This window comes from Astatotilapia calliptera, chromosome 14 (assembly GCF_900246225.1).
Source record: "Astatotilapia calliptera chromosome 14, fAstCal1.2, whole genome shotgun sequence".
Taxonomy (NCBI): domain Eukaryota; kingdom Metazoa; phylum Chordata; class Actinopteri; order Cichliformes; family Cichlidae; genus Astatotilapia; species Astatotilapia calliptera.
In genome coordinates this window covers 21748910-21772900 of record NC_039315.1, presented here as the reverse complement: position 1 = coordinate 21772900, position 23991 = coordinate 21748910, and the positions used below count along the sequence as shown (strand labels likewise).

The following is a 23991-nucleotide window of genomic DNA, read 5'->3' as shown; positions in this document are numbered from 1 at the left end:
GCATCAACTACTGTTTTTTTCTGCCTAATTAAAAAAACAAATGCAATAAACAAAACACAAATCAGGTTCTAACACAGAACGCGTCCTAAAACTGTGATATTATTTCTTGTCAGTGTTAAAGATTTAAGTAGTTTAAATATTTTTACCATGCTTTTATTTTATTACTTATCTTTTTAGCATATTTCTAATATTCAAGTAGCAATGTTATGAAAGCACAATTTTTAGCAACAAAAATAACTGTGTACTCACGTGGTTTTCCCCGCTAGTCTTTCCAATGTCCACTGCGCATGCTCTTAGCTAGGTCATATGACAAGGAAATCGAAACTAAAGAAGTAGACTATGAAGCAAAGATCAGTTGAGCGCAAGAGATTCACATGCCATCAGTTCCTTGTTTGTTAGACTAATTACGCTGTATTAAAGTCTCGATAAGCTACTCACAGCGTAATTACATCTTGCATGCGTGTTGGTCACATTGATAGAAGACGAGCTTATGTTTCTGGAATGTGTCATATGTTAGCATTGATCTAAAAATAAGAACAAACGAACATGTTTGTTTAACTTTAGCCGATTGGCTGTAGTGCTAGCTAAATATGCGCATGCGTATTGTGCTGATAGCAGAGAGCTATCTTGACACGACAAGTTATAAATCTGCGTCTGTGCAGAAGTTTCAGTGTGGATAGGTAGCTGTTTGGGGACTGGTTCGCAGACAAGTCGAAGTGGGACAGTTTGCAGTTAGTCAGGGTAAACTTTTATCTTTTTAAGAGCTCTAACTGCGTAGGTTTTATTTTTGTGGCCCGGAAAGCTAGCTGTGTTTGAAGATGAGGTTGAGTGGAGTGCTCGTGTGTTTGTTCCTGCTTTGTGTTGAGAGATGCTGGAGTGACACACCAGCAAACTGCACCTACGAAGACCTGGTGGGAACATGGGTGTTCCAGGTGTCCAAAGGAGGGCACGACAAGACGGTGAACTGTTCCGCTGAAGGTAAAAAACAAACAAAAAAAGCACACCATATCTAAAAAAAAACCAAACAAACGGTCACACAATATGGGGGTCACATGAGGAGGAAATAAAATGGTTAGCTTTTTGGAAATCATGTGACAGTCTTATGATAAGACATGTGTTAAGTTCAAGGAAGTTGTACTTTGGTTAAATTGTATTTTTAAAACTTGCAGTATTGCACAAGTAAAACATGCTTTAAAGAAAGTAGTAAAAATGTTCCAACAAAAATTTGCCTTAACTTTGTTGTAAAGAGTTGATGAAGTCAATCTAAAGGTCGACTTTGTTCAGGGGATTTTTGCTGCCTTTCATTGTGTGCCGTTCCTCTACAGCTGTAGGTGAGAGCACTGTGACTGTGACTCTGCAGAAACTGTCTGTGGCCACAGATGAGCTGGGGCACACCGGCTTCTTCACCATCATCTACAATCAAGGCTTTGAAGTGGTCATTAATGGGTACAAATGGTTCGCCTTCTTCAAGGTAAAAGATGGCTGCGACTAATTTGTGGATTTGAGTGATGTCTTAAATGTCATGCCATGTTAGAGCTGCACATGCAATCTCCCAGCTTGCTGAGTCTTCCAACCATTATTGAAGTCGTGCTGTTCTTTTCTGAAGCCAGAGTGATAAAAAACTTGATATGTCAAAGTTTGACTCATCATTTAAAGCAATTAGAACTTGAGCTGTAAATGAATTTCAATCTTCGGTTAACCTTTTTCTAAATATCTAAGAGTTCACTCTGTCTCAATTTCCTCTTTCTTTATCTCATTTAATCTTTGAATTTCGTGTTATTTAAAAGCAGCAGCAGGTTCAGACTTCAGAATTGTGTGTGTGTGTGTGTGTGTGTGTGCGTGTGCGTGTGTGCGTGTGCGTGTGCGTGTGCGTGTGTGTGTGCGTGTGCGCCTTATCGGTCGCATGACAGTGAGCTCAGAGACGTGTCATAGCCACAAGTGTGGTCCACTTCGCTAATGACCATTATCTGGTTCTTGATTTTTATTCAGTGAAATTAAACAATCTACTGGTAATTTAATTTAACACTCTTGTACTGTATTTTCAAACTTTAACATCAACGGTTACCTGAATACTTAGTTAAACTAGTATAACTCATATTTAATTATCTGATTTTAATTCAGTTGCTTTTAGAGCTGGGCGATAGAACGATAACGATATGTATCGCGATATATCTTTTACTCGATAGAGAAATTAAGCTATCGCGATAGACCTCGCCGCTCTTGTCCTCTTAAAATAAAAAAAATAAAAAAAAAAAAAAAGGTCAGCCAATCCAAACTAAGTAGCGCAGAGCCGAACCAATCACAGCCGCAGCGTCACGTCGCGTGACTTGTTGCGTACAGCACAAGTGCCAAGCCGCACGTGTGTTTGTTTGGGAAGCAGCCAGCCACCGTACCGCCCGGTAATGGAGGAAATGAGTGTGCCGACTAGAAAAATCAACCGAGCGTGACCGAAGAGAAAACAGATGATGGTTCCAATGCCGGAGAGATTGTCGAACGGAAGAGCCAAAGAAGTTCCGTAGTTTGAAGGTATTTCGGCTATTTCAAGTCTGACAAAAAACAGAGTAGCGTGCACTGTAAATTGTGCCGAAAGCAAGTCTGGAAATACAATGAACTGGTGCATGCGTCACACTGTGCCACGTTATTGTTTCGGTGAAATGAATTTCTACAATACTGTTACTGTTAATTCTACTCTCTGCAGTGTTTAAATGCTTACATATACACACAGTTACTGTCCCTCCACACATACGACTCGGTTCTGCTTCTATGCCGCAGCTTTGTTTACTTTTTCCCACCGAGGCTTCTAGACTTCTGATTGGCCAACATTTCTGCACGGTTAGGAATCTAGCGCCACCTGCTGCTTTGGCATGTTCATAGCAGCGTTTTCCTTCATTTCTGCCTTTATGTGTGGACGGGATTATTTTTTAAAACGAAAACGGAAAATCTCCGTTTTCAAAAATACCCGTGTACGTGTGGACGTAGCCTCAGTCTCTGACTGGAAGCGCTAATTCGTCATTCGGCTTTTGTCAGACTAAAGTAACTGTTAAAACTGTTTGAAAAGCTCAGCTATACAACAAGGAGAGATTGAGAATTTCCTTTTAGTTCTCAGTTTATTTGATATTGACAAAAGTTAGTCAGTTTTGTCTGTTATTCTGTAAAACAAACTAAGATTTATTTTTAGAATTAATATTTTGTTTCTAAGTGGAATTGACAATTTAGTAGTCTGTTTCGTTTGTTCTCTTTTGAAACTTAAACGCTTTAGCGGCTGCTTTTTGTGTAGTTTGCAATATTTGCCTTTATTTATCTGAAAAAGTCTCATGTTCCTTGAGTACATCTACCCTGTTGAACTTATTATGGGAAATAAATATTTGAATAAAAACAAGCTGCTGATTATTTCACATTTTACTTGTGAGCAACGGCACATTTAAATCTTACAAATATAGTTATTTGGCTTATATCGTGATAGATATCGTTATCGCCTGAAATGAAAAAAACATATCGTGATATGAAAAAATCTCATATCGCCCAGCTCTAGTTGCTTTTAAAAAGGTTCTTTTATATTGGAATAAAATGATTTGACTGAATTGTTCACACGATGTCCAGCTTTAATCTGCGTGTCTCTTCAAATTTTCAGTACAGTCAAGAAGGTCCTAAGGTGACCAGCTACTGTGACCAGACCCTACCAGGGTGGGTCCATGATGTCCTGGGGCGTAACTGGGCATGCTTTGTTGGAAAGAGGGTAAATCCAGTACCACCCCGAACAGAATACAAACCAGTCTTCGGCAGCAGGTACATAACTATACAAACCTTTTTTGTTGTTGTTGTTTTTTCTGTCACAAGATCTTTAAGATGATTGGGTATAAAAAGAAGTTGTCTGAGAGGCTGAAAGAAAAATTGGTGTGCAAATGGTTCAAAGTTTTAAGAGTGAAATTGCTAATAAATTGGATATGTCATCATCTTTGGTGAGTAACAACAAACCATTCTCAGAGTTGTAAGTAACCTTTGTATGGCAGAGACATGATTTAAAAACCAGTACAGCTATTTTGACCTGGCATTGAAAATGGACTCCACTCTGCGTTGTAAAATCACTCCCTAAAGCTGCTGTTAGTAAAAAGAGTTTGTCACTGAAAACTCTGTCAACCAAAGAAGTCCAAACCTAAACAAGATATAAACATGCAACTTCCTTCCTGAAAACCCTGCACAACTGTGCAGACACCAATAATTTTGAAAAATTTTTACCCTGAAGGGTGAAAATTAACCGACCTACATTTAATATTTATCACCCATTGGAAATTCAATTCAGTTTAGTGCAAATAAGCAGGTATTATTTAAAACTACAATTTTACTATTGTAATATTTTCAAATATAACATAGTGGAAAAATCATTAGGAAATTATTGCCTTTTTTTCCCTCACAGCCAGGATCCTTATGATCATGTCTTTTTACTTAGTAGTAGTTATCTGAGGGTAACAGGTTCTTCTATTGTGAAGTGAGTGATTTGAAACTTAATCGATCGTTTCCCACACTTATCACTGCCTTGCTCTAGTATGTGGAAGTGCTGGGGTTTTTTTGTTTTGTTTTTTTGTTTTTTCTTTTTTTGAGAGTTGTGTAACCCACCAACACAACAAGTCTTTATTTTGCAACTTACAGTTAAGCAACTTGGCTGAAGTGGCATAAAAAGACCACACTGATTGACTGCATCATTGAAAAAAACAAATTGATTCAGGTTATGAATTAGTAAAGATGCATATTTTGTTGAAATGTTATTGAGCAACAACATCCCATACAGTATTAAAATAAATAAAAAAAAACATCAGATCAACATTGTAAACTTCTATTTATAAAATGTGGTTGAATTCCACAGAACATGGACACAAACATGCGCAACGTTGCATAAACTAGTTTCCCTTTTTTGTCAATTGCCTCCTTATTTAACAATTTAGTGTTGAGGCGGTCAGAAAAAGGGGAACAGTGACTGTAACAGCTGTCTGGTCTCCCCCTTCACTATACTGCTTCTGCTTCAGTAAAATTAGATATTTTTCAGCATTAATTACCAGATGCGAGCATTTAAAATAAATAAATAAAATCTGTACATTTTAACCAACTTCCTATCATATTGTGATTTTACTCAGATCTGTTTTAGTCAGTTTCTCTCTCTGTTTGGGGCTGAGGAATACCCTTGAAATCTTTTATATTTGTACCTAATTAATTGTAATGTACTTTTGTTATTTCTCCAGACTGCCACAGAAGCTCTACAAACACAGCATGGACTTTATTGATGTGATCAACTCTGTTCAGAAATCCTGGAAGGCTGCTCCCTACCCAGAGCACGAAATGTACACTTTACAGGAGCTGCAATACAGAGCAGGCGGGCCTGCCTCTCGTATCCCTGTGTGAGTATTTACTTGCACTTCCCGTTGTGTACTCCGGGGTCCGGACATAGAAGGAGACAAAAGATGTACATATAGGTAATATGTTTGCGATATTAGGAGCTAGTCTGTTGATTTGTTTGGGAGGTGTTTTCAAAGGGGGGGGGGGGAAAAAAAGGTTAGTACACATTTGTGTTTTGTGTCTAGTTAAGCCATGACTGCTTGTCTTTTGTCCCATCTTCCTCCCATCACTCCCAACCAGTCGTGGCAGAGCAAAAATTCCCTTCCTGTAAAAGGGAGTTTTTGCTCCCCACTATCACCAAGTGCTCGGTCAAAGGGTGTTGTTTGATTGTTGGAGTCTTCTCTCTGGTATTTCGGGGGTTTTAACATGTAAAATATAAAGCTCCTTGAAGTCACTCCTGTTTTGATTTGGTGCTATAGAAGAACACTCAACTGGATTTACGTGTGGACAGTCCCCGCACCCTTATCTTGAAAGGTCGGCACTACTAAACTAAGGCTGTTCAGTGTGTCATTGTGGCAGTCCTCCATAGCATTCAGCAACCCATCCTGGGAGTTTCCACCCCTGCAGTCGTTTGGACTCCAACACACCAGCTGAATTTATTGTCATGATTTAATAAGTCAGTAAAGACTTTTCTCCTGCAGGCAAACTTTACAAGAACCGTCATAAATAGTATATAATTCTCTACCACAGAGGGAGGATGTCCTGCCACAATGACGAATTGAATTCATCAGTAGTATATTTCCTCACACTTTTTTTTTTTGTCCTTTTTTTTTTTTTTGGTCTAGTAGCAAGTTAAGAGTTATTTTAGCAGTTTAGTTCTAATCTTTCCTCTTTATTTTGGACTGTCTCCTCCTCTAAGTGGATTTCAGCAAATTGTGGTACAAATATCACTTGGACTAACAGATCCATCTTACTTAATGTGGATTTACACACATTACATTTCCATAGTTATGGTTTTGTATAGGACTGCTTTTCAGTGCAAATGTGTTAAGTAAAATTACCCCTTTTACATTTTAGGCGCGCTCGCCCTGCACCTGTGAAAGCTGACGTAGCTAAGATGGCATCAGCTCTACCTGAGCAATGGGACTGGAGAAATGTTGACAGGGTTAACTTTGTTAGCCCTGTGAGAAACCAAGGTATGCAATATAATAAATTTAATACAAAGTTCACTCAATACGATATAGAAAAGTTAAAGGGTCAGATTCAGACAAAGCCATACCTTTCCTTTTGAGCAGCTGTCACTAAGTCAGGCACTGAACAACTGCTCACCAGCTACCCTGCTTCCCTCTTTGCAAGCCAGGGTGTCCTTTCTGCTTTCCTCCCGTGTTTCTGCACAGCCTAGTGTGTGAGTGGAGAGATTATGCATGCTTAGTACTTTAAGTGTCTGAGAGGGCCTCTGTAGGATGGGGTTTAAGGAGCTGGAGAGGGTTGAAGTGTTTCAGTCAAAGCGCACTCAGCCACTGTGCAGAGTTGCAGAGCTTTTTCTGCTTCAGTGTTATAAGTCAGGTGGATTCTTAAGGTTCCATTTCAGTTCACAAAAATTGGCAGGCTTGAAAGTAAATTGGTGTGGGTGGTCTGGCAGAGGGTGCAATGCAAGGAAAGTGCCCATACACTCAATCAGAGCCCCCATTACTTTGAAATGCAGTGTTTTAGTGTATTGTCGTCACCCCGATGGGCGGGCAGGTGACGTGGACACCCAAGTTTGTGAATGTGAGAACTCAAGAACTAAAAGACATAGGACTTTCAAATTTATAACATGGGTGTATCTACTAAATATCTCAGATGAGTTTGAATCTCAGTGACCTCGACCTCAAGGTGAAGGTCAGAGGTCAAGTTTTCTGAAAATCTTGCGAATGCGATAACTTTAGTACAAGGTGACAATGGATTCATACAAAAATGTATACAATGGGTGCATCTAGCTGGAGGCTGAGTGCTACCTCCGGCCGCTGACGGTATTTTTAAAATTTATTATACAAAGTCAGTATTTTATAAGGTGCCTGATTTATCACTGGGAATTTACCAGAAGTAGACATTAGTTGGTTGAAAAATTGCATATAAATGTTAGCAGTCTTCCATCTGTGGGTATAGTTAATGGTGTTGTAGAGGAACATGGTAAATGGCCTGCATTTGTATACTACATTCAGTCATTCACCCATTCTCACACACATTCACACACTGGTGATAGCAAGCTACATTTTAGCCACTGACAGAGGCGAGGCTGCTGGACACTGGTGCCACCAGGCCCTCTGACCACCACCAGTAGGCAAACATGGGGTTAGTATCTTGCCCAATCGAACAACTGACCTTTTGGTTAGTGGTCGACCTGCTCTGCCACCCGAGCTGCAGCCACCCCACATGATTAGTGTTCCTAATGTTAGAGCGTTTATGACTCTTTATTAATGTTGCACCTGGATCTCCCTTGCGTGTCAGCTCTGGAGGATTGCAGGTGCATGTTATTTTAGCAAAGTACAGATTTATTAGGTCCTGTGAAAAAGCTTTAATTTTTCTCTCTTGGTCATACAAATGTTTGTCATCACAAACTAGACCAGCAGACGTTTTTCCACTACCGTAGGAACAAAGCGTTTGTATAAGAATTAAAATTAGGCCCGTTGTAGCTTTACAAGTTGCCATAGTTTGCTTGGAAACCAAACGAGAAAACAACAACTATCACAAGTTTTGCAATGTTGGGATTTATTGAAGTACTGCTGTGTTTCATAGTAGTGTTTTCTTAATGGAAATTTTGGATTTTCTGTTTCAGCATCATGCGGAAGCTGCTACTCCTTTGCCACAATGGGAATGCTGGAAGCTCGTATTCGAATCCTCACCAACAACAGCGACGCGCCCACCCTCAGCCCTCAACAAGTGGTCTCTTGCTCCGAGTACTCTCAAGGTAAACTAACAGTAAATCTGTGCGTTTGTTATTTGACTCCCAGTTCAATTAATATTAAAACAGTTATTGGCTATTGCACATTTATGCTACAAGTAGAAAATTAACAAAACAGTGAAGAATATTTAGTCGATGTAAATATCAAATATCTCAATACACTGTAACGATGAAAAATGTTTGTATTGAATTTTTGTTTGTTTGTTTGCTTTGAGGGGGGGGTTGCCTTCAACCCTAATCTGAACTAATATTGCTGAAGTATTTTAATAGCGTGTACAAAGTGGGATCAAGATGTTCTGTAAAGTATATGAAATCACAAAAGGATTTCTAGGGTGCAGACTATGAGCAAGCATGTTAAAAGAGGTCTACAGGTCCAGAAAAAAGACTTGACTGGTCAAATGTAAACTGGGTACAGGTTTTGCAAATGCTGTAACTCCTTTTTGAAGAATCTTTTTGCATTTAGTATCATCGGTGGCTTTATAAAGTCATATTAATGCATTTTCAGTAATGCCCCCCCATCTTGGATCACATTAAGTTTTGCCCTTGAAAGGTTTTTGACAGGTTTAATATGTTCAGCAAACCTTGTTTTTCTCCTCCTATTTTTAAGGCTGTGATGGCGGGTTCCCATACCTGATTGGGAAGTACACACAGGATTTTGGCATTGTGGACGAGTCATGCTTTCCGTATGTTGGAAAGAACACTCCGTGTGGTGTTCCTCAGAACTGTAGGCGCATTTACGCAGCAGAATACAACTATGTTGGTGGCTTCTACGGCGGCTGCAGTGAGGCGGCCATGATGTTGGAGCTGGTCAAGAATGGACCTATGGCAGTAGCTTTTGAGGTACAACAGCTTCTCCCTGATCTAAGGCTTGATCTGTTAATGCAAATTCAACCCTCAGCATAAACTAAGAGATAAAAAGAATTCTACAGACCAGTGTTTTTGAAATGGGGGGGAGAAGATCAAAATCAAATGATCATACTTGCTGTTCACAGATCTTTAATTTTCTTGAGTTTATTACTTTGTTTGGCGTTGGACGAGGCTGTCCTTGAAGGGTGGCTCACCTCACCTATAAAACACTGACTGAAAACCCGATTCAGCAACGTCTCTTAAGGGTTTATAATGTTACAGATTTTCATGAATTTTCTAAATTGCATTGTTTCAAATCACCATAATCAATATAAACGGTCTTCTAAATCTTTCTAAGCACAGGTTTAAATTATTTTCTTAATCCCAAACATATAAGTAAGCCAGCAGACAGAGAGATGAGCAGAGCAGCAACCCCTTGAACTCTATATCCTTTATATCGGAGTGTATTTGCTTTCCAGTTAAAAATAAAATGATCCCATTCTGTTCACAGGTCTATCCTGACTTCATGAACTATAAGGAGGGCATCTACCACCACACTGGCCTTGCAGACCCATTCAATCCCTTTGAGCTGACCAACCATGCCGTGTTGCTGGTGGGGTACGGCCGCTGCCACAAGACTGGGCAGAATTACTGGATTGTCAAGAACAGCTGGGGCACCGACTGGGGCGAGGAAGGCTACTTCCGAATTCGCCGCGGAAATGACGAGTGTGCCATCGAGAGCATCGCTGTTGCAGCCAACCCTATACCTAAACTGTAGAAGCTGAAACGTCAGAATTGACATAATCAATGATGATTGACATAACCAATGGTTATGAGTCACAGATTTTAAAGCACAAATGTTCCATGGTTTTTATCAACATATGCATTGGAGATTGACAATTTAAAGCTAAATGTATAACTTTTCACAAAAGAATTGAGTCACAGGGTGGCACTAATGAGCAGAGCAAGATTAATTAAATGAAAAATTATGGATTTGCGCTGTAATGGCAACCTCCAAATGGATATGCAATTTGTTTAAAAGGGAAATCAATCTGAAATCTTAACATTGTTCATTTATACTTTTCATAAACTGCCAGCTCTCAGATCAGGAAGTACGGTGCATACAGTAGGTTATCCCTATTATTTCATACGTTGCTGGGAGTTTTAGTTTTTGCTCCCAAATGTAAAAATTTAAAATTTGGGTATGAAGGATTTTATGTTTGTATGAATTACACATGTTTACAGCTCTGAAAATGGATTTTTAATTTAAGGGAAACAGTAATGCTGCTCTTTTGATGCCACTCCCCAACACCACCACTTTTTTATGTTTGCTGATTTAAGCAGTGACTGATTAGCTGCCTTTTGAATATTCAAGCTCTAACTGCCAATAAGTACTTGAAATCAAGTACCTACCACTGTGGATTAGGACATACTGCTTATCTCAGTATGTTCTAAAGTTTTACTTGTCACATTTAAAGGGAAATCCAGATGTGTGTTTTGTTCTTTGACTCAGGAATGCACTGAACAGAGTAGAAACCTCTTTTGTCCTTGCTACATCGAAACCAAAACTGCCACGTTTTCCTGTTGGATGATTTGTAAGAGTTTCCCAGTGAGCTGTTATTGCTGCATCAGTTAATAAAGGGATGCAAATTGATTGTAGTGCCTCTTACTCCTCCTCTATACCCTTTCTATTTCAATTTGGAAGTTTTGAAATTATTTTTTTCTGTGTGTGACAAAATGTAATGCAATTTTCTATAAATGAAATAAAATAATTGGAAAAAGCATAATATAAAATTTAAATACTTCCACTGGTCACTTTATTAGGTACATCTGGCTAGTACCAGGTTCTTCCCTTCGGCACTGCCTTAAGTCTTCATGGCAAAGACTCAATAAGATGCTGACAGATGCTTGGTCTATATTAACATGATCACGCAGTGACTATAGATTTGTCGGCTGCACATCCTTGTTTTGTTCCACCACGTCCCAAAGGTGCTCTGTTGGGTGTAGATCTGGTTGACTGTGGAGGCCATCTGTGCAGAGTGAACTCGGGTGCATTTTATCCTCCTGGATGCAGCCATCATAGGATTGATGTGCTGAGGTCATAAAGGAATGGCATGGTCAGCAACAGTACACTGATAGACTGGTGTTAAAATGATGCGCAGCTGGTAGGGAACAGAGTTATGTCCTTACCATCTTAATGTCGCAGCAGAAGAGATGAGAGTCATCAGACCAGGTAACATTTTCTAGCTTTCTGTTGTCCAGCTTGTCAGTCTGTGATAATTACAGCCTCAGTTCTTCCTGTTTTTAGGTGACAGGAGTGGCAGTCAGTATGAACATATGCTGCAGTGGCACATCTGCTTCAAGGCGAACTTGAACTTCAGCAGGTCGTCTTGACCACTTTTACAAACCTAAATGTGATGAGTTGCTTGCATGCAATTGGCTGATTTGTGTTAACCTCCTAGGACCTGGCGTCCACATATGTGAACATCACATTTTGGGTTATTTAGACCAAAATACTCAATTTTGCTCTACAAGGGCCTGATATCCACTCACGAGGACATTATATTGCTAAGGTTCTATCAAAACTTTAAACGAATATCCTCATATGTGTCTCTCATTTTTATTAGAAACAAAAATACGGTAAAAAATAAATAATTTAAAAAAAAAATCTGGTAAAACTTTGTTTTTACATTCATCGGGCCCCAATATGCCCAAATATCAAAGAGAAATTAAAAATAAATGCCGTGGAAGAGTTTGGGTCTTAGGAGGTTAAGGATGAACACGTGTACCTAATAAAGTGGCCGGGGAGTGTGTATAGGCCATTCCGTTCTTGCGCTCTGCTTCGACGAGCTGCGAAACCAAACAATGTTACCAGTGCTGACGTTTCGGTAATGATAATTCAGTTTACATAATGCAGACCTGTGGCAGGCACTGTTATGCCCCGTCTTTTTTTCATTTCCATAAAGCAGGTTACATTTTGCTGACTGCTTTTATCTAAAATAAAGTAGTCTGCAAATACAAAACAAGCAGTAGTAGTCAGCTAGTGTAAGAGCAGTGCTGCCTCTCCAGCTTGGAGCTGCCCATCGTGAGTCACAAGGTCCAGACGTCTCTGCTTCGCTTCCCTCTGTGGGCCAGGGCGTACCTTGCCGCCCCTTCTCATTCCCAGCTCTCCCCAGCTCTCTCTGCGCTGTCCTGTGCGTCTCCCGCTATCATCCCCAGGTCTTCCCAATACGGTGGATTCATGCTCGACTCTCGCCCTCCTCGGTCGCCATGCAGAACAACCACCATAAGGAGCATCTCTATAAGATTCTTGTGATAGGCGACCTCGGGGTTGGGAAGACCAGTATCATCAAGCGATATGTCCACCACAACTTTAGCCCCAACTACCGAGCCACCATCGGCGTGGATTTCGCACTCAAAGTGCTCAACTGGGACCAGGAGACCGTGCGCCTTCAGCTGTGGGACATCGCAGGTAAACCAACTTTCACCCACCGCTCACATTAAATAGGAGGAGGTGAAACAGTTCGATAACACCGCGGGGATTGTAAGAAACGAGGATTTGTGCGATTTGTTTCCTTTTTGCCTAAAAGTGTTTTAAGTATGTTACATTTAGAAGTTATGCAAAGCAGATTATTATCAATTTATAACTTCTTTGGAAATGTGTGATTTTCTTATGCAGAAAACATGCTGGAGAGGGTTAATTAGTCTTTTAAGTGAAATTACCATAACATTTGAAATCTCTTTAATGAAAGTGACAAGCTATAATCTAAAGAAATTTCAGTTTACAATTATTTAGCCCGTTATGTCTTCATTAAATGACACACAATCACACAATGATTGTCGTTGTAAAAACCACCTCGGTAAGTGCTGTGCTAAAGCTTTCCAAATAATTAATGAAATACTTATGAGAGGTTGGCTGCTCCAGTAGAAACGACATGTTTTGTAATTTCAGGAAAATGTGTGAGATGTCTGACTATGGACTTTAAAATTATTGTTTATTTTACATTAAACAAATCATAGGTTAATAAGGAAACAAAAGCACACCAGTCCAAGATAGTTTTTTTCTTTTTACAGTTCACCCTTGTTTTTAACACACACACACACACACACACACACACACACACACACACACACACACACACACACACACACACACACACACATTCTTGTTCGTCATTTGTACCAGCTGACTCCAAATTCCTGCCTTCCAATCGCTTGGCTATGCACTCATACAATCACATGTTAAAAAGGTTAAAGTCATATATAAGATGAGCTTTTGCGCCATGTGACCTTGATGAAGGAGCATCACGATGCTCTCATGATAAATCAGTGTCGTCATAGTAACGGCGTGCCACTCTAAGATTGTTTCGAGGCTTATGCAAAACCTTCTGCACCAGCTGGTCTGTTGAGCCAGAAAATTAATAATCTTATCTAATTTGGAACGAAACATTGAGCTCATGTTCCAGCTGATGACATAATAAAAGCATGTTTATTATATCACCTTTATAATTTGATGTCATGCGGTCCCCAGTACGGAGTTTTTTTGCTCTAAATGCAGCTGTCTTACACACACACACGCACGCACGCACGCACACACACACACACACACACACACACAGTGTAACTAAACAAAGTGTTTTCACATTTTTTCCCCGAGTAGATCCCAAGTATCACACGCCTTCACTATACTTTGTAAATGTAGTAGTATATAAGTTGAATAGTGTAAATTGTCGGTAGGTGTTAGGATGCCATGTCATCAGGGACGAGGAATGGAAGTTTTTTATTTGCTTTAAAACCAAAAGTTATTAAAATAGAAATTCAAATATGTTTATGTGTCGGTTTTCAGTTTTTAAATTGCTTCTGGCGATGACAGATATCAGAAATAATACCGGCTTTTGACTGGGGTGCTGTTGGTTAAGATGACAGAAAGACTACAACAGCCTCATGTCACATGAGTGTCTGCTGAGGTTTAGAAGAATCCTCAGACCTGGTGCTCTCTCCCCTCCTGTGCGCTCTCTCTCCAGTAAGCGCAAGCAGTCATGTGTCTCAAACTCATGTGAGGGAGATTTGAGGCCCAAGCTCCTGTACACAGAAAGCTTTTTATTATGAGCCAAAGATGAGGGTCTCCCTCAGAGAAAACTGCCACAGGTCTTGCACTGTACTCATTGTGCTTCTTACACTCACCTAAAGGTTATTAAAGCCTTCAAGATGGAAGATTATCTCAAGTAAATACGCTACGTACAACCTTTTCTTGAAATATTTATGACTGCGTCTCACTTTTATGAATCTAAGAAAAAACTCACCCAGCTCTGTTATGGGATTTGGTAATGAGCTACAGTTTTCTCATGCAACAGATGTAATAAATCACTCGCTGTTCTGTGCATTTACCAAGATAAACAACTTCGACCTTTTTATCTTTGTCTCCCATTTTTCTATGCCATGCTGCCAGTGTAGCAGAGCTAACTTCACAAGCCTAGATCATGTACACATAAGAGGAAAAACCTTTAGGGTTTTGTTTCTTTGTCTTTGACTTCAGATAATTTTCAGTCTTTTGAACTTTCGTGGATTATGTTGAACTGCAGACTTACACTATTGCTGCCTTTCTATGAGCCTAAAAGGCCCCTAAGTAGTACCTATTTTGAGGAGTGAGGTTAAATATTAGCAAAGATACAATATTTGCAAACAGCTACACAGAGACATAAGTAGAAACACCCAAAGATACCTGATCTGATCTGTTGTAAAGAGATACTTAAGTTTTCTAGTGGGGCTTTTTCAAACATCCTCTATAATGTACTTGCCCAGAAAGCAGTGTGTTTGAGAAGGCCAGGGGCATAATTTTCTGCTCGACATACTCCAATGGCCGACCTGTTTCAACAAGCATCTGCCCCTAGATAAGTCCTTGAGCAAACCTTTCTGCCTCCCACCTGTTCTGCATCTGACCTTGTGGTCTGATCCATCTGTTCAAAAACAAAAAACAAAAACCCAAAACACTGCTGTGGGACTCAAAACCCTTTTTCTTGGCATCTTCTCTTGGATGCCACGATGAGTAGACCAGTTTGATTTATGGTTATTCCACAGTGTGGAAGTGTCTTGATTTTATTCTGCGGCTGCGCAGCTGAATCTGATGGTTCTTCAGCAGAAATTATGGATGGGAAAATGTGTGTGGATACAAGATTCCAACAGGGCTTATCAAATTAATTTGACCCTCAGGAATTTTTTTTTACAGACAGTTTCACAAGCAGGCACGCACAGACTCCAGAGCCATGTTTCTTTCTCCCATTCTGCCTCTTTTCCATCTGTCCCTGCTTGTCTTGTAATGGAATGGAAAAAAAAATTGTGTGTCTGAAGTATCGGATGCAGGTGAAATATGTAAAGAACGCATCCATAAATACACCCAAAATGAGAAAATGGTAACATTGTTTATGTTTGCTGATAAGGTGACAGCTTTGATAGACCATTGTTATACTGATCTGTCGAAAATTTCACGATGTGCTTTAATAAAGTATGAAAAATTTAAAATGCATCACAGTGACAACAAGCAATAATATTATATGTGTGTGTGTCACTTTGTGTGCACGTCTTTCAGGTCAGGAGAGGTTTGGCAACATGACCCGTGTGTATTACCGTGAAGCCATGGGTGCATTCATCGTGTTTGATGTCACACGGCCTGCCTCCTTTGAGGCTGTCACAAAGTGGAAAGAGGATTTGGATTCCAAACTGACACTTGCCAACGGGAAGCATGTAGCCACTGTTCTTCTGGCCAACAAATGTGACCAGGGTCGGGATGTACTGACCAATAACGGAATAAAGATGGAGCAGTTCTGCCAGGAGAACGGCTTTGTGGGATGGTTTGAGACTTCTGCTAAGGTGAGAAAGATGACAAACAGACACACACACGAATACACGTACACACACAGTGTTTTAACTACAAGGAAACAAAGAGCAGCCTTCAACAGAGCTCTGAGGTTCAATCCCCGTGTGTCAGCAAGTCTCCTCAGAGGTCCTTGGGAAGCAGCTGACTCCTTGACTCTATCAGACCTAGCACCTGATTACCCTGTGGAGATGCCACCACAGAGGCACATTCAGGATGTGAAGAGATCCTTTAAAAGTGCTGAGTTTAACAGTCCCAGTCTGTTCAGTATTTGCATATCAATCACAGAGCCCTGCTGCTTTTGCACAAGAGTCTCACAGTCGACGTTCCTTCTGTGTTATTCCAGGTCAGCTGCACTTGCATCAGGTGCTCTGTTATCCAGACAGGATGTCCAGGAGTGTTGAGGGAATATACTGGCACACTTTTTTCCACTGACTGCACAAACCATAAAAAAGTGCTTATTCTTAAGCTTACAGAGACTGTGATGCAATTTATAAAAATTATATTTTTAACCAAAACGTAACTTTCAGCTAAAATACCTAAACTGCTTACAAAATATAGTTTGTTACGTTTGCTATATTCAGTCAGTCTGAAGCCTTTGTAACAAAATTTTAGACTGGACTGACAGCATAGCAATAATATTTAAAGATGAACAGAAGAAATGGGATAATATATTTAAATACTGAGCACAAATAAGAAATAAAAGACAGTAAAAGTTTGATTCAAGGCTCACTCATGACGACAGAAAATAAAAATGCGGTGGGTGCAACACACAGTGACACAGTAACACACTCAGACCTGAGTATGGCTGCTAGGAATCTCACAGCTGGGTGGTAAGAGGAGAAAATAGACTGAGGTGTGAGAAAGCTTAGCCATATACGGCACTGAAAGTTCAAATAAAACTTAACAAAAACAATCAGCCACTTAACCATATACAAAATCTGTTCTCACTTTTGTTTCTTTATACAAATATTTGTACAAATCTGTGAGGTCCACAGCTGCCACAGGCCCGAAATAGATTATACTCAGTATTCTCAGCAAAGCATTATTGTCCTCTATAGTTTTAGTTGTTGTATAAATGCCATTTATACCATTAGAAAACAAAATACAATCTCTAAAATATTGTAATTGTATAAAAAGAAAAGAAAAAAAAGACCACCAAACAAGTTAATGAAGCTTTATAAAAACAATGACGATAACATCTACAACAATAATTGTTTCAGGGGAAGAATGATTAAAAAAAACACACAGAGATAAACTGAGTATTAACTTTGCTCAAAGCCTGACATTGCAAAACAGTCGCACCTAATAAATCATCTGTCATCTTTTTTTTCACTAACCATAAATATAAATAATAATCCATCACAAATGTTAAGTAGTTCAGAGCTTAATGCCTCGAATGTTAATTGGAAACACTATATTTTACTCAGCTGATAACTGACTTTTTTGGAGCTCAGTAAACTCCAAAATTTGCAACAACAGTTTTTATTGTGAAAAACTCTGCGGAAGGAAAGAAGTGAAGCTGGCACATGATATATAATACATTTTACTTGAGCGGCACACTGCTAGATCATCAGGATATTAAAATATTAAGCACACGACTGCTGCTGCTGTAGACTTTACATGTAAGAAAATTGCATCTTTCTCATCTTTTTTCACGCTCAGCAGAACTTTTGAGTTGTATTCCTGTGGGTGGAGAAGCTTTGTAGATGATGACTTTCCTTAGAGGATCATTTAGCTGGAATGTTAAACTAGGCATCCCAATTCCTATATGAAGAAACTTTTTGGTATCATTTGTTTTATTCATCAAACTAAGGTAAAATTCCTCCTAACTAAACTTTGATAACCGGATCATGAAAAAAAGGGAAAAATGCAGCTTATTTAAATTTATATTGAAAGAGTAGCAGGGCAGGGTGAGAGACACTTCTGGAAGTTATTTCTGTTTTTATTAGAGACCTCATTTGACTACGATGACATTTCCTTTCTGAGCTACTGCAGTATCCATCAATCACACACTGTGTCATCACTGAGTTCATCTAGGTTTTTTAATTCTTTCTAAGATTAGGATAGAAAGACTCTAATGTTGAGAATTTATATAAATTAGAATTCAGGCCTGCATAATGCAGGTCTTTCTTGCATATGTAAGTGTTCCATACTGTGCAAATTGATCATTCCAGTTTTTACCTATTCCAGTATTTTTGCAATCATCTCCGATTGTTTGGGCTTTCTCTGTTTTCTCTGTATTATTGTAGAGTATTTACTTTGCAATACAAAGTGCCTTGAGGTGACTGTTGTTGGTATATGGTGCTGTATAAATATATTACATTGAAAAATATATATATTTTTAGTGTAATCACAGGTCTCATTAGGTTTTGCTGTGGATGCTTTCGTCGTCATTTTTTTGTGTGTAAAAGAGAGATGCATTGTCATTTGTCAGTGTGTCAGACCAGAGGCAACCACTCAGAGTAAATGCAAAAATCTCTTTCCAGCTTGTGTTCACATCATTATCATTCCTGCTGACTGTTTTGTTGTGTTTCTTCCACCTCTTCAGTTTAGTGACGGACCATTTGATTCACTCAATTAACTCCACAGGTTTTTCTTCCTGCAGGCGCTTTTTTCTATCTTGTTTAGTGCCTTATAACATTGATTGATCTTCTACCTTTTCATATTCTTTGTCTTTCTTTCCCCCCTCTCCTCTATCCCCCCCCCCCCCTTTTTTTTTTCTCCACTCTCTGCTTTCAGGAAAACATAAACATCGATGAAGCAGCCAACTGCTTGGTGAAGCACATCATTGCCAGTGAGAAAGACATGCTCCAGTCAGAAGTCCCAGACACCATCACGCCTCAATTAGAAAAGGACAAAGGTGGGACATGCTCCTCGTGCTTCAGATCCCAGTAGGACCTGGTAGTTGGATTCTCATTACACACAGTGTTCAGTTTGTGTGTGAGAAAGAGAACAAGGAAGAGCTCCTTTTGGCTCCTTTCGAGGTAGACGGTGTGGGTGCCAACTCCTTTCCAATCTTTAAGCTTGGGTGGGTTGGGTGTGGGGTTTGAGTGGACAGAGAGGCAGCTGGCTCAGGAAATGGATGGATTTGAGCAGAGGCATAAAGAGAGATGGGTGCAGCTGTGTGCTCTTGTCAAAGACAAGGTCACCCTCTGGGTGACTTCAGGCCTCGACACTGCCACTTCGGCTACCATGGAGACGGAGTTAATGAACACATGCACAGAAAGGTTGTGGCAAATCACAGAATATCTGTGCTGGAGGTGTGTGGAAGTAATCACTATATGGAAGCCATGGTCGCTGCTCCTCTTTCTCTCTTCTTACTGTCGTCTCTGTTCTTTTCCTCTGCTCTCATTTTTCTCCTCTGCTTGTTTGTAATTCCTAACCCGTACCTGACGGCACGTTTGGTTTGTCACATTTTTCATGCTTCTTTCACAAGCAAGCAGAGAAAGCAAGTTAAGAATTTTTTCTCACCGACTCTCTCCCAAGCAATTCCTTCTCAATGCTAATAAGACCACAGCCACATTACATGGCTCCTTCAAATATGGCTTCATTTATTTTTAACTTTTCATGTTCATCCACTATTTCCAGTGAAGCACTGTAAAGCAGATTATTGCAATTAAAGTGCCTTTTTTAAAGCATTTTATTTAATATCTGCAGTAGAGATATTCACTATATATTATTTACAAGCCCTCTTAATGGTGCACATTTCTCTTTCTGTTCAGCCCTAATTAAGAATTGAACTCATTTCAATTTCAGCACTTTTAAAAATAATGCTGAATGTGTGTTAATGCCCATTGTATCCCTTATTTCTATCCAGTGGTTTTCTATTAAATTTCTATCCCACTGTGATTTCTTTTATTTGTAATGTTTGTAATTATGGGATGAATGCAAACATGTATACAACTATGTACATATTATATACAGCAAACTGAGGCAGATTATACAGTAGAACCAAAGATGTATCCAGTTTTCAAAATGTTCATGTGAATAAACCGTGGCTTTACTGACGACTAGCTGTTTGTCTTCTTATTATAACATTAAAAAGTCTGTATACAACAACAAACATGGTTTAACATTCATTCTATGCACTATGATCAAGGTATAAATGACTGGATCCTAACAATTCAATAAATTAAGGATCGTGAGGGAGATGTCAGTTAAGAAGTCTGCTCATATGCTTCGCCGTGCAGTCCTGGGAGGAGGTATAACCAGACAATACAGGTTTCTGGGTTAGGTGGCAGTAACCTCTTGTTGGCAAAACAAGAAGCCTGGGCTGTGTCTAAGCAGCACATCTGACAAACCATCACTGTCAGCCTGCAGCAGTGTTTTGCTGACTATTCACACAGCCAGTGTCCTCTGGTCTGATGTGAAAAAGGGTAAATATTTGCTGTGCCACAAGAAGAATCACTCATCAGCACTGGTGATACTTGTCTTTACTGACAACAGTGGACATTGAGACTCCCCCCATCCTGCTCCACAAGGCTCTATCCTTCCTCTAATGGAATACAAAAAAAGGCATGTAGAAGAGAATTTGGTGAACGAAGTGCAAATAAAGTCACTCGGCCCAGATCAGGAGGCCTTTAAAGGCCAAGCTTAATGTAGTTTTTCTTTGTGTTTATTCTTTAAAATGGCAGATACTACAATGATTGACATGAAACCAGTTATTCAGAGTATCTGGAATCAGAGCATGCTGTAATAGATCACCGTGCACTGATTCCACCGGAGCCTATCCCAGCTGAAGTCCTATCAGGTCGCCATCTGAAATTAAATATAACAGCATGACAAACCTGGTGTCAAGCAACTCCAGGATTTAACTGATGATACAAATTTGTGATTGCATTTACTCCCCTTTGTATCATGTCTTGTAGTAAATGAAAAAGAGAATTATTGGTCATGCAAAAACCACACCTGTACTTTGTGTGTCATTCAGTTCTTTTGGTTTTAACAGTTTCATGCATTATGCTCATCTAACAGAAAAAGAATATTTTCCCAGACATCTAATGCAGATTTTATACTAGAAAAACTGGGTTTACATTTACAGAACAGCAGCTAAGGCGGGGCTTCATAGGACAGCAAGAAAAAAGAACAGAACTTCCTTTAAAACATCAACTAATGAGTTTATATGCCATTTGACTACATGATTAATTAAAGCTGATGTACATTCTTTGTTGTTCATTTGTACTGCACAAGGAACTGAACTCTGACAGCAGTTTTCAACAGCATAGCATTTTAAATTCACATGTTTAGTGTATCAAATCAAATCAGGATCACTGATGCAGTTCAAGCATACCTCATAACTATGCTTTGAATTGTATTTTTCACACTTTAACAGGAGATCACAGACATTTCTTTTGGAGCAGGGATTTTCTCACTGTTTATGTAACACCCTGTGATAAGATTTCACAGTGAAAAGTTCAAACTGGTACATAATAGTTCTCGTGCATTGTTTTTGACCCATCATGTGACTGCTGCATACACAGAGGATTCCAATCCTCAGAGACGTTAAAGAAACAGTTTTTAATCAGATTACAGCATCTGGTCAACAATGGGCAAAGAAGGGCACTGATAAGAGAACCCTCAAAACAGAGGCGTTTTTATAAGTGGCAGTCACTGACATTTCCTCAACTTTTCTTGCTTTTTTCACTACTTTTTGAATTTTCTGGGGCCATTTTAACTACTGGTAGAATGATGTGAAACCTGGATGCTACAGAGATAGCACACATAGTTAAACTCCAGGATGTTATCATCAACATGTGCCATTGTCAGATGGTTTGCTGTGTCACCCAACACAGTCTCAAGAGCTTGGAGGAGATTCCAGGAGTCAGAAAGTTACTCTAGGAGAGCTGGACAAGGCTGTAGAAGATCCTTAGCACGACCGCTATCTGCTCCTTTGTGCAAGAGGAACAGGATGAGTACTGCCAGAGCTAAAAAAAATAACCTCCTGCAGTCCACTGTTGTGAATGTCTCTAACCAAACAATGAGAAACAGACTGCATGAGGGTGGCCCGAGGCCTGATGTCTTTAAGTCCTGTGCTCACTGCCCACAACTGCAGAGCCCACAACTGGTATTTGAAATAGAATACTACAATTGGCAGGTCCACAGTGTGCCACAGATGAGGACAGGCTCACCTTTAGCATGTGGCAGACGTAAAAGTGAGAAGCCGTGGAGAACGTTATTCTCCCTTTAGCATTGTTCAGCATGATTGGTTTGGTGGTGGGTAAGTGATGATCTGGGGATATCCATGGAGGGACACAAAGACCTCTACAGGCTAGGCAACAGAACCCTGACTCCTAAGTAAAGCGCTATACAAATACAGGCCATTTACCATGAGGAAGAACACCTCTGGACATTATGTTTCAGACCATCTGATGCTACCAGGCTGCGCCTTATTTCCTGATTACTGCATGCTGCATGTGACTGTATGGGAGTTGTTCTAACCCACTTTAACCCCCTTGGCCATGTAGCTTGTGAAACATTTGCTTATATCTTATTAAATTCAACCGGAAAGCCAAAAGAGCAAAAAGGGAACATTTTACTAGAGCTCACAACACAAGTTGTTTGGTGACTTATTTCTAAATGAGCCTTTAACCCCACAAATCTAAGCAACCATAGAGTTGATGTTTGTGGTTATTTTTCATGAATTCATTTTTCAGCACTTTTCTCCTGAAACTCACTGTCTAATTATCTCCCTCTAAAGATAACATTTTGAGCCTCGTTTAACACTGTGGTTTCTTCTAATCCTTGGGAGACAAAGACGCCGTCTGTTGTCTAGCGCTTCTCTCTCCATTGCATATTGGTTTAGAGGTTAGGCCACGCGCTGCAGGAAGATGGTGTCACTTTCTAATTTTCAATAATTAGATCGGATTTTCAGCGTTGATGTAATAATTTGAGAGAGAAACCACGAGGAAGCGGAGGGGAGAGGTTAGGCGCAGGGTAGAGTTGTGTGCGAATTTTTTTCTTTTCTTCTGACTCAGAAGCCAACCCCTTCTCTGTACACCCACACTCTCTCTCTTCTCTCTCTCACACAGTCAAACGCACACATGCCCAGATGATCAGAAGATTTCACAGCTTTATCTCTCGCTTTCTGCTAGTCTCTAAGGCAACAAGCTACCAAGAAAGTCATAGCTTTGTTTCTCTTTACAGACTGACTCTGCCCTTGTAGTTCTCCTCTATTTCTTTTCCAATGTTACACAAAAAGGAAAAAGTAGAGGGAATAAGGAGGAAGGGATGAGGAGGAAATGGGCTGCATGTGATTTCAGGTTGGCGTAAAGTCTCTCTTTAGTCGTGTTATTTACACACTCACTAACACAAACATGCACGCTCTATTTTCACACCAATACACCAACCTGCTTCAAAAAAGTAGTGATGCTGTGTCAACTGCATGCAAAACGAGAACGCAAGAAGTTGCATAACATATATACGTATACAATTTCTAAACGGAGATTGATTTATATAGTTAGTTTGTTAGTTTTGCAAAACGTGCTCGTTCTGGATTAATTGCTGGAAAATGTTTGGGCATGTTTGCCACCGTGTTACATCACTTCTTTTGTTAGCAAACCTCTGTAAACATTTGGGAATTAAGTTGAAGTTTTGAAAGCAAAACATTTTCCCATTCTTACTTGATTTCAGCTGCTCAACAGTTTCAGACGTCCTTTTTGGTGTTTTCCAGTTGGTAATGTTCCAACTGTTTTCAGTGAATGACAGGTGAGGTCTGACTCTTCTGCTACAGAGCCATGCTGCTGTCAGCAGGATAATGAGCAGAATGTTTTTTGGTGTTGCATGCATTAATGCACACATATATTGTCATGGATAGTCCAAAGGATCCACAATTTGGACCCTGAGATTTTTTTTTTTTTTTTTGGGGGGGGGGCGGTATTTTATTTTGTTTTACTTTATTATTGTTAAGTGTTTGTATTGTAGCCTCTAGCTTAAGTTTACAGGAATTTCTTCTTCGGCTTGCAAAGCAACAAATCCCACAGAGGTGTAAAAAACTGATGTG

The 23991-nt window shown here is 39.7% G+C and overlaps 2 protein-coding genes across 2 annotated transcripts; both read left to right on the top strand.

Moving 5' to 3' along the window:
- The first annotated feature begins 596 nt into the window (after positions 1-596).
- ctsc (cathepsin C) lies at positions 597-10772 on the top strand. The gene is made up of 8 exons (XM_026193310.1): positions 597-978; positions 1326-1471; positions 3632-3786; positions 5235-5390; positions 6406-6524; positions 8147-8278; positions 8880-9112; positions 9630-10772. Exons 1-8 carry the CDS (start codon positions 819-821, stop codon positions 9894-9896), a joined length of 1368 nt encoding a protein of 455 aa, XP_026049095.1. The 5' UTR covers positions 597-818; the 3' UTR covers positions 9897-10772.
- A 1387-nt stretch (positions 10773-12159) lies between these two features.
- rab38a (RAB38a, member RAS oncogene family) lies at positions 12160-19984 on the top strand. Its single transcript, XM_026193680.1, has 3 exons — positions 12160-12590; positions 15705-15985; positions 18732-19984. The coding sequence occupies exons 1-3, from the start codon at positions 12389-12391 to the stop codon at positions 18885-18887; spliced, it is 639 nt and encodes a 212-aa protein (XP_026049465.1). The 5' UTR covers positions 12160-12388; the 3' UTR covers positions 18888-19984.
- Positions 19985-23991: the final 4007 nt, after the last annotated feature.

Excerpts from the sequence above, each read along its gene's own strand:
- ctsc (XM_026193310.1), top strand. The coding sequence starts at position 819 with ATGAGGTTGAGTGGAGTGCTCGTGTGTTTGTTCCTGCTTTGTGTTGAG. Across the intron at positions 3,787-5,234 it reads AAACCAGTCTTCGGCAGCAG|ACTGCCACAGAAGCTCTACA; the intron begins GTACATAACTAT and ends TTATTTCTCCAG. Across the intron at positions 5,391-6,405 it reads CCTGCCTCTCGTATCCCTGT|GCGCGCTCGCCCTGCACCTG; the intron begins GTGAGTATTTAC and ends TTTACATTTTAG.
- rab38a (XM_026193680.1), top strand. The coding sequence starts at position 12,389 with ATGCAGAACAACCACCATAAGGAGCATCTCTATAAGATTCTTGTGATA. Across the intron at positions 12,591-15,704 it reads TCAGCTGTGGGACATCGCAG|GTCAGGAGAGGTTTGGCAAC; the intron begins GTAAACCAACTT and ends CACGTCTTTCAG. Across the intron at positions 15,986-18,731 it reads GGTTTGAGACTTCTGCTAAG|GAAAACATAAACATCGATGA; the intron begins GTGAGAAAGATG and ends CTCTGCTTTCAG.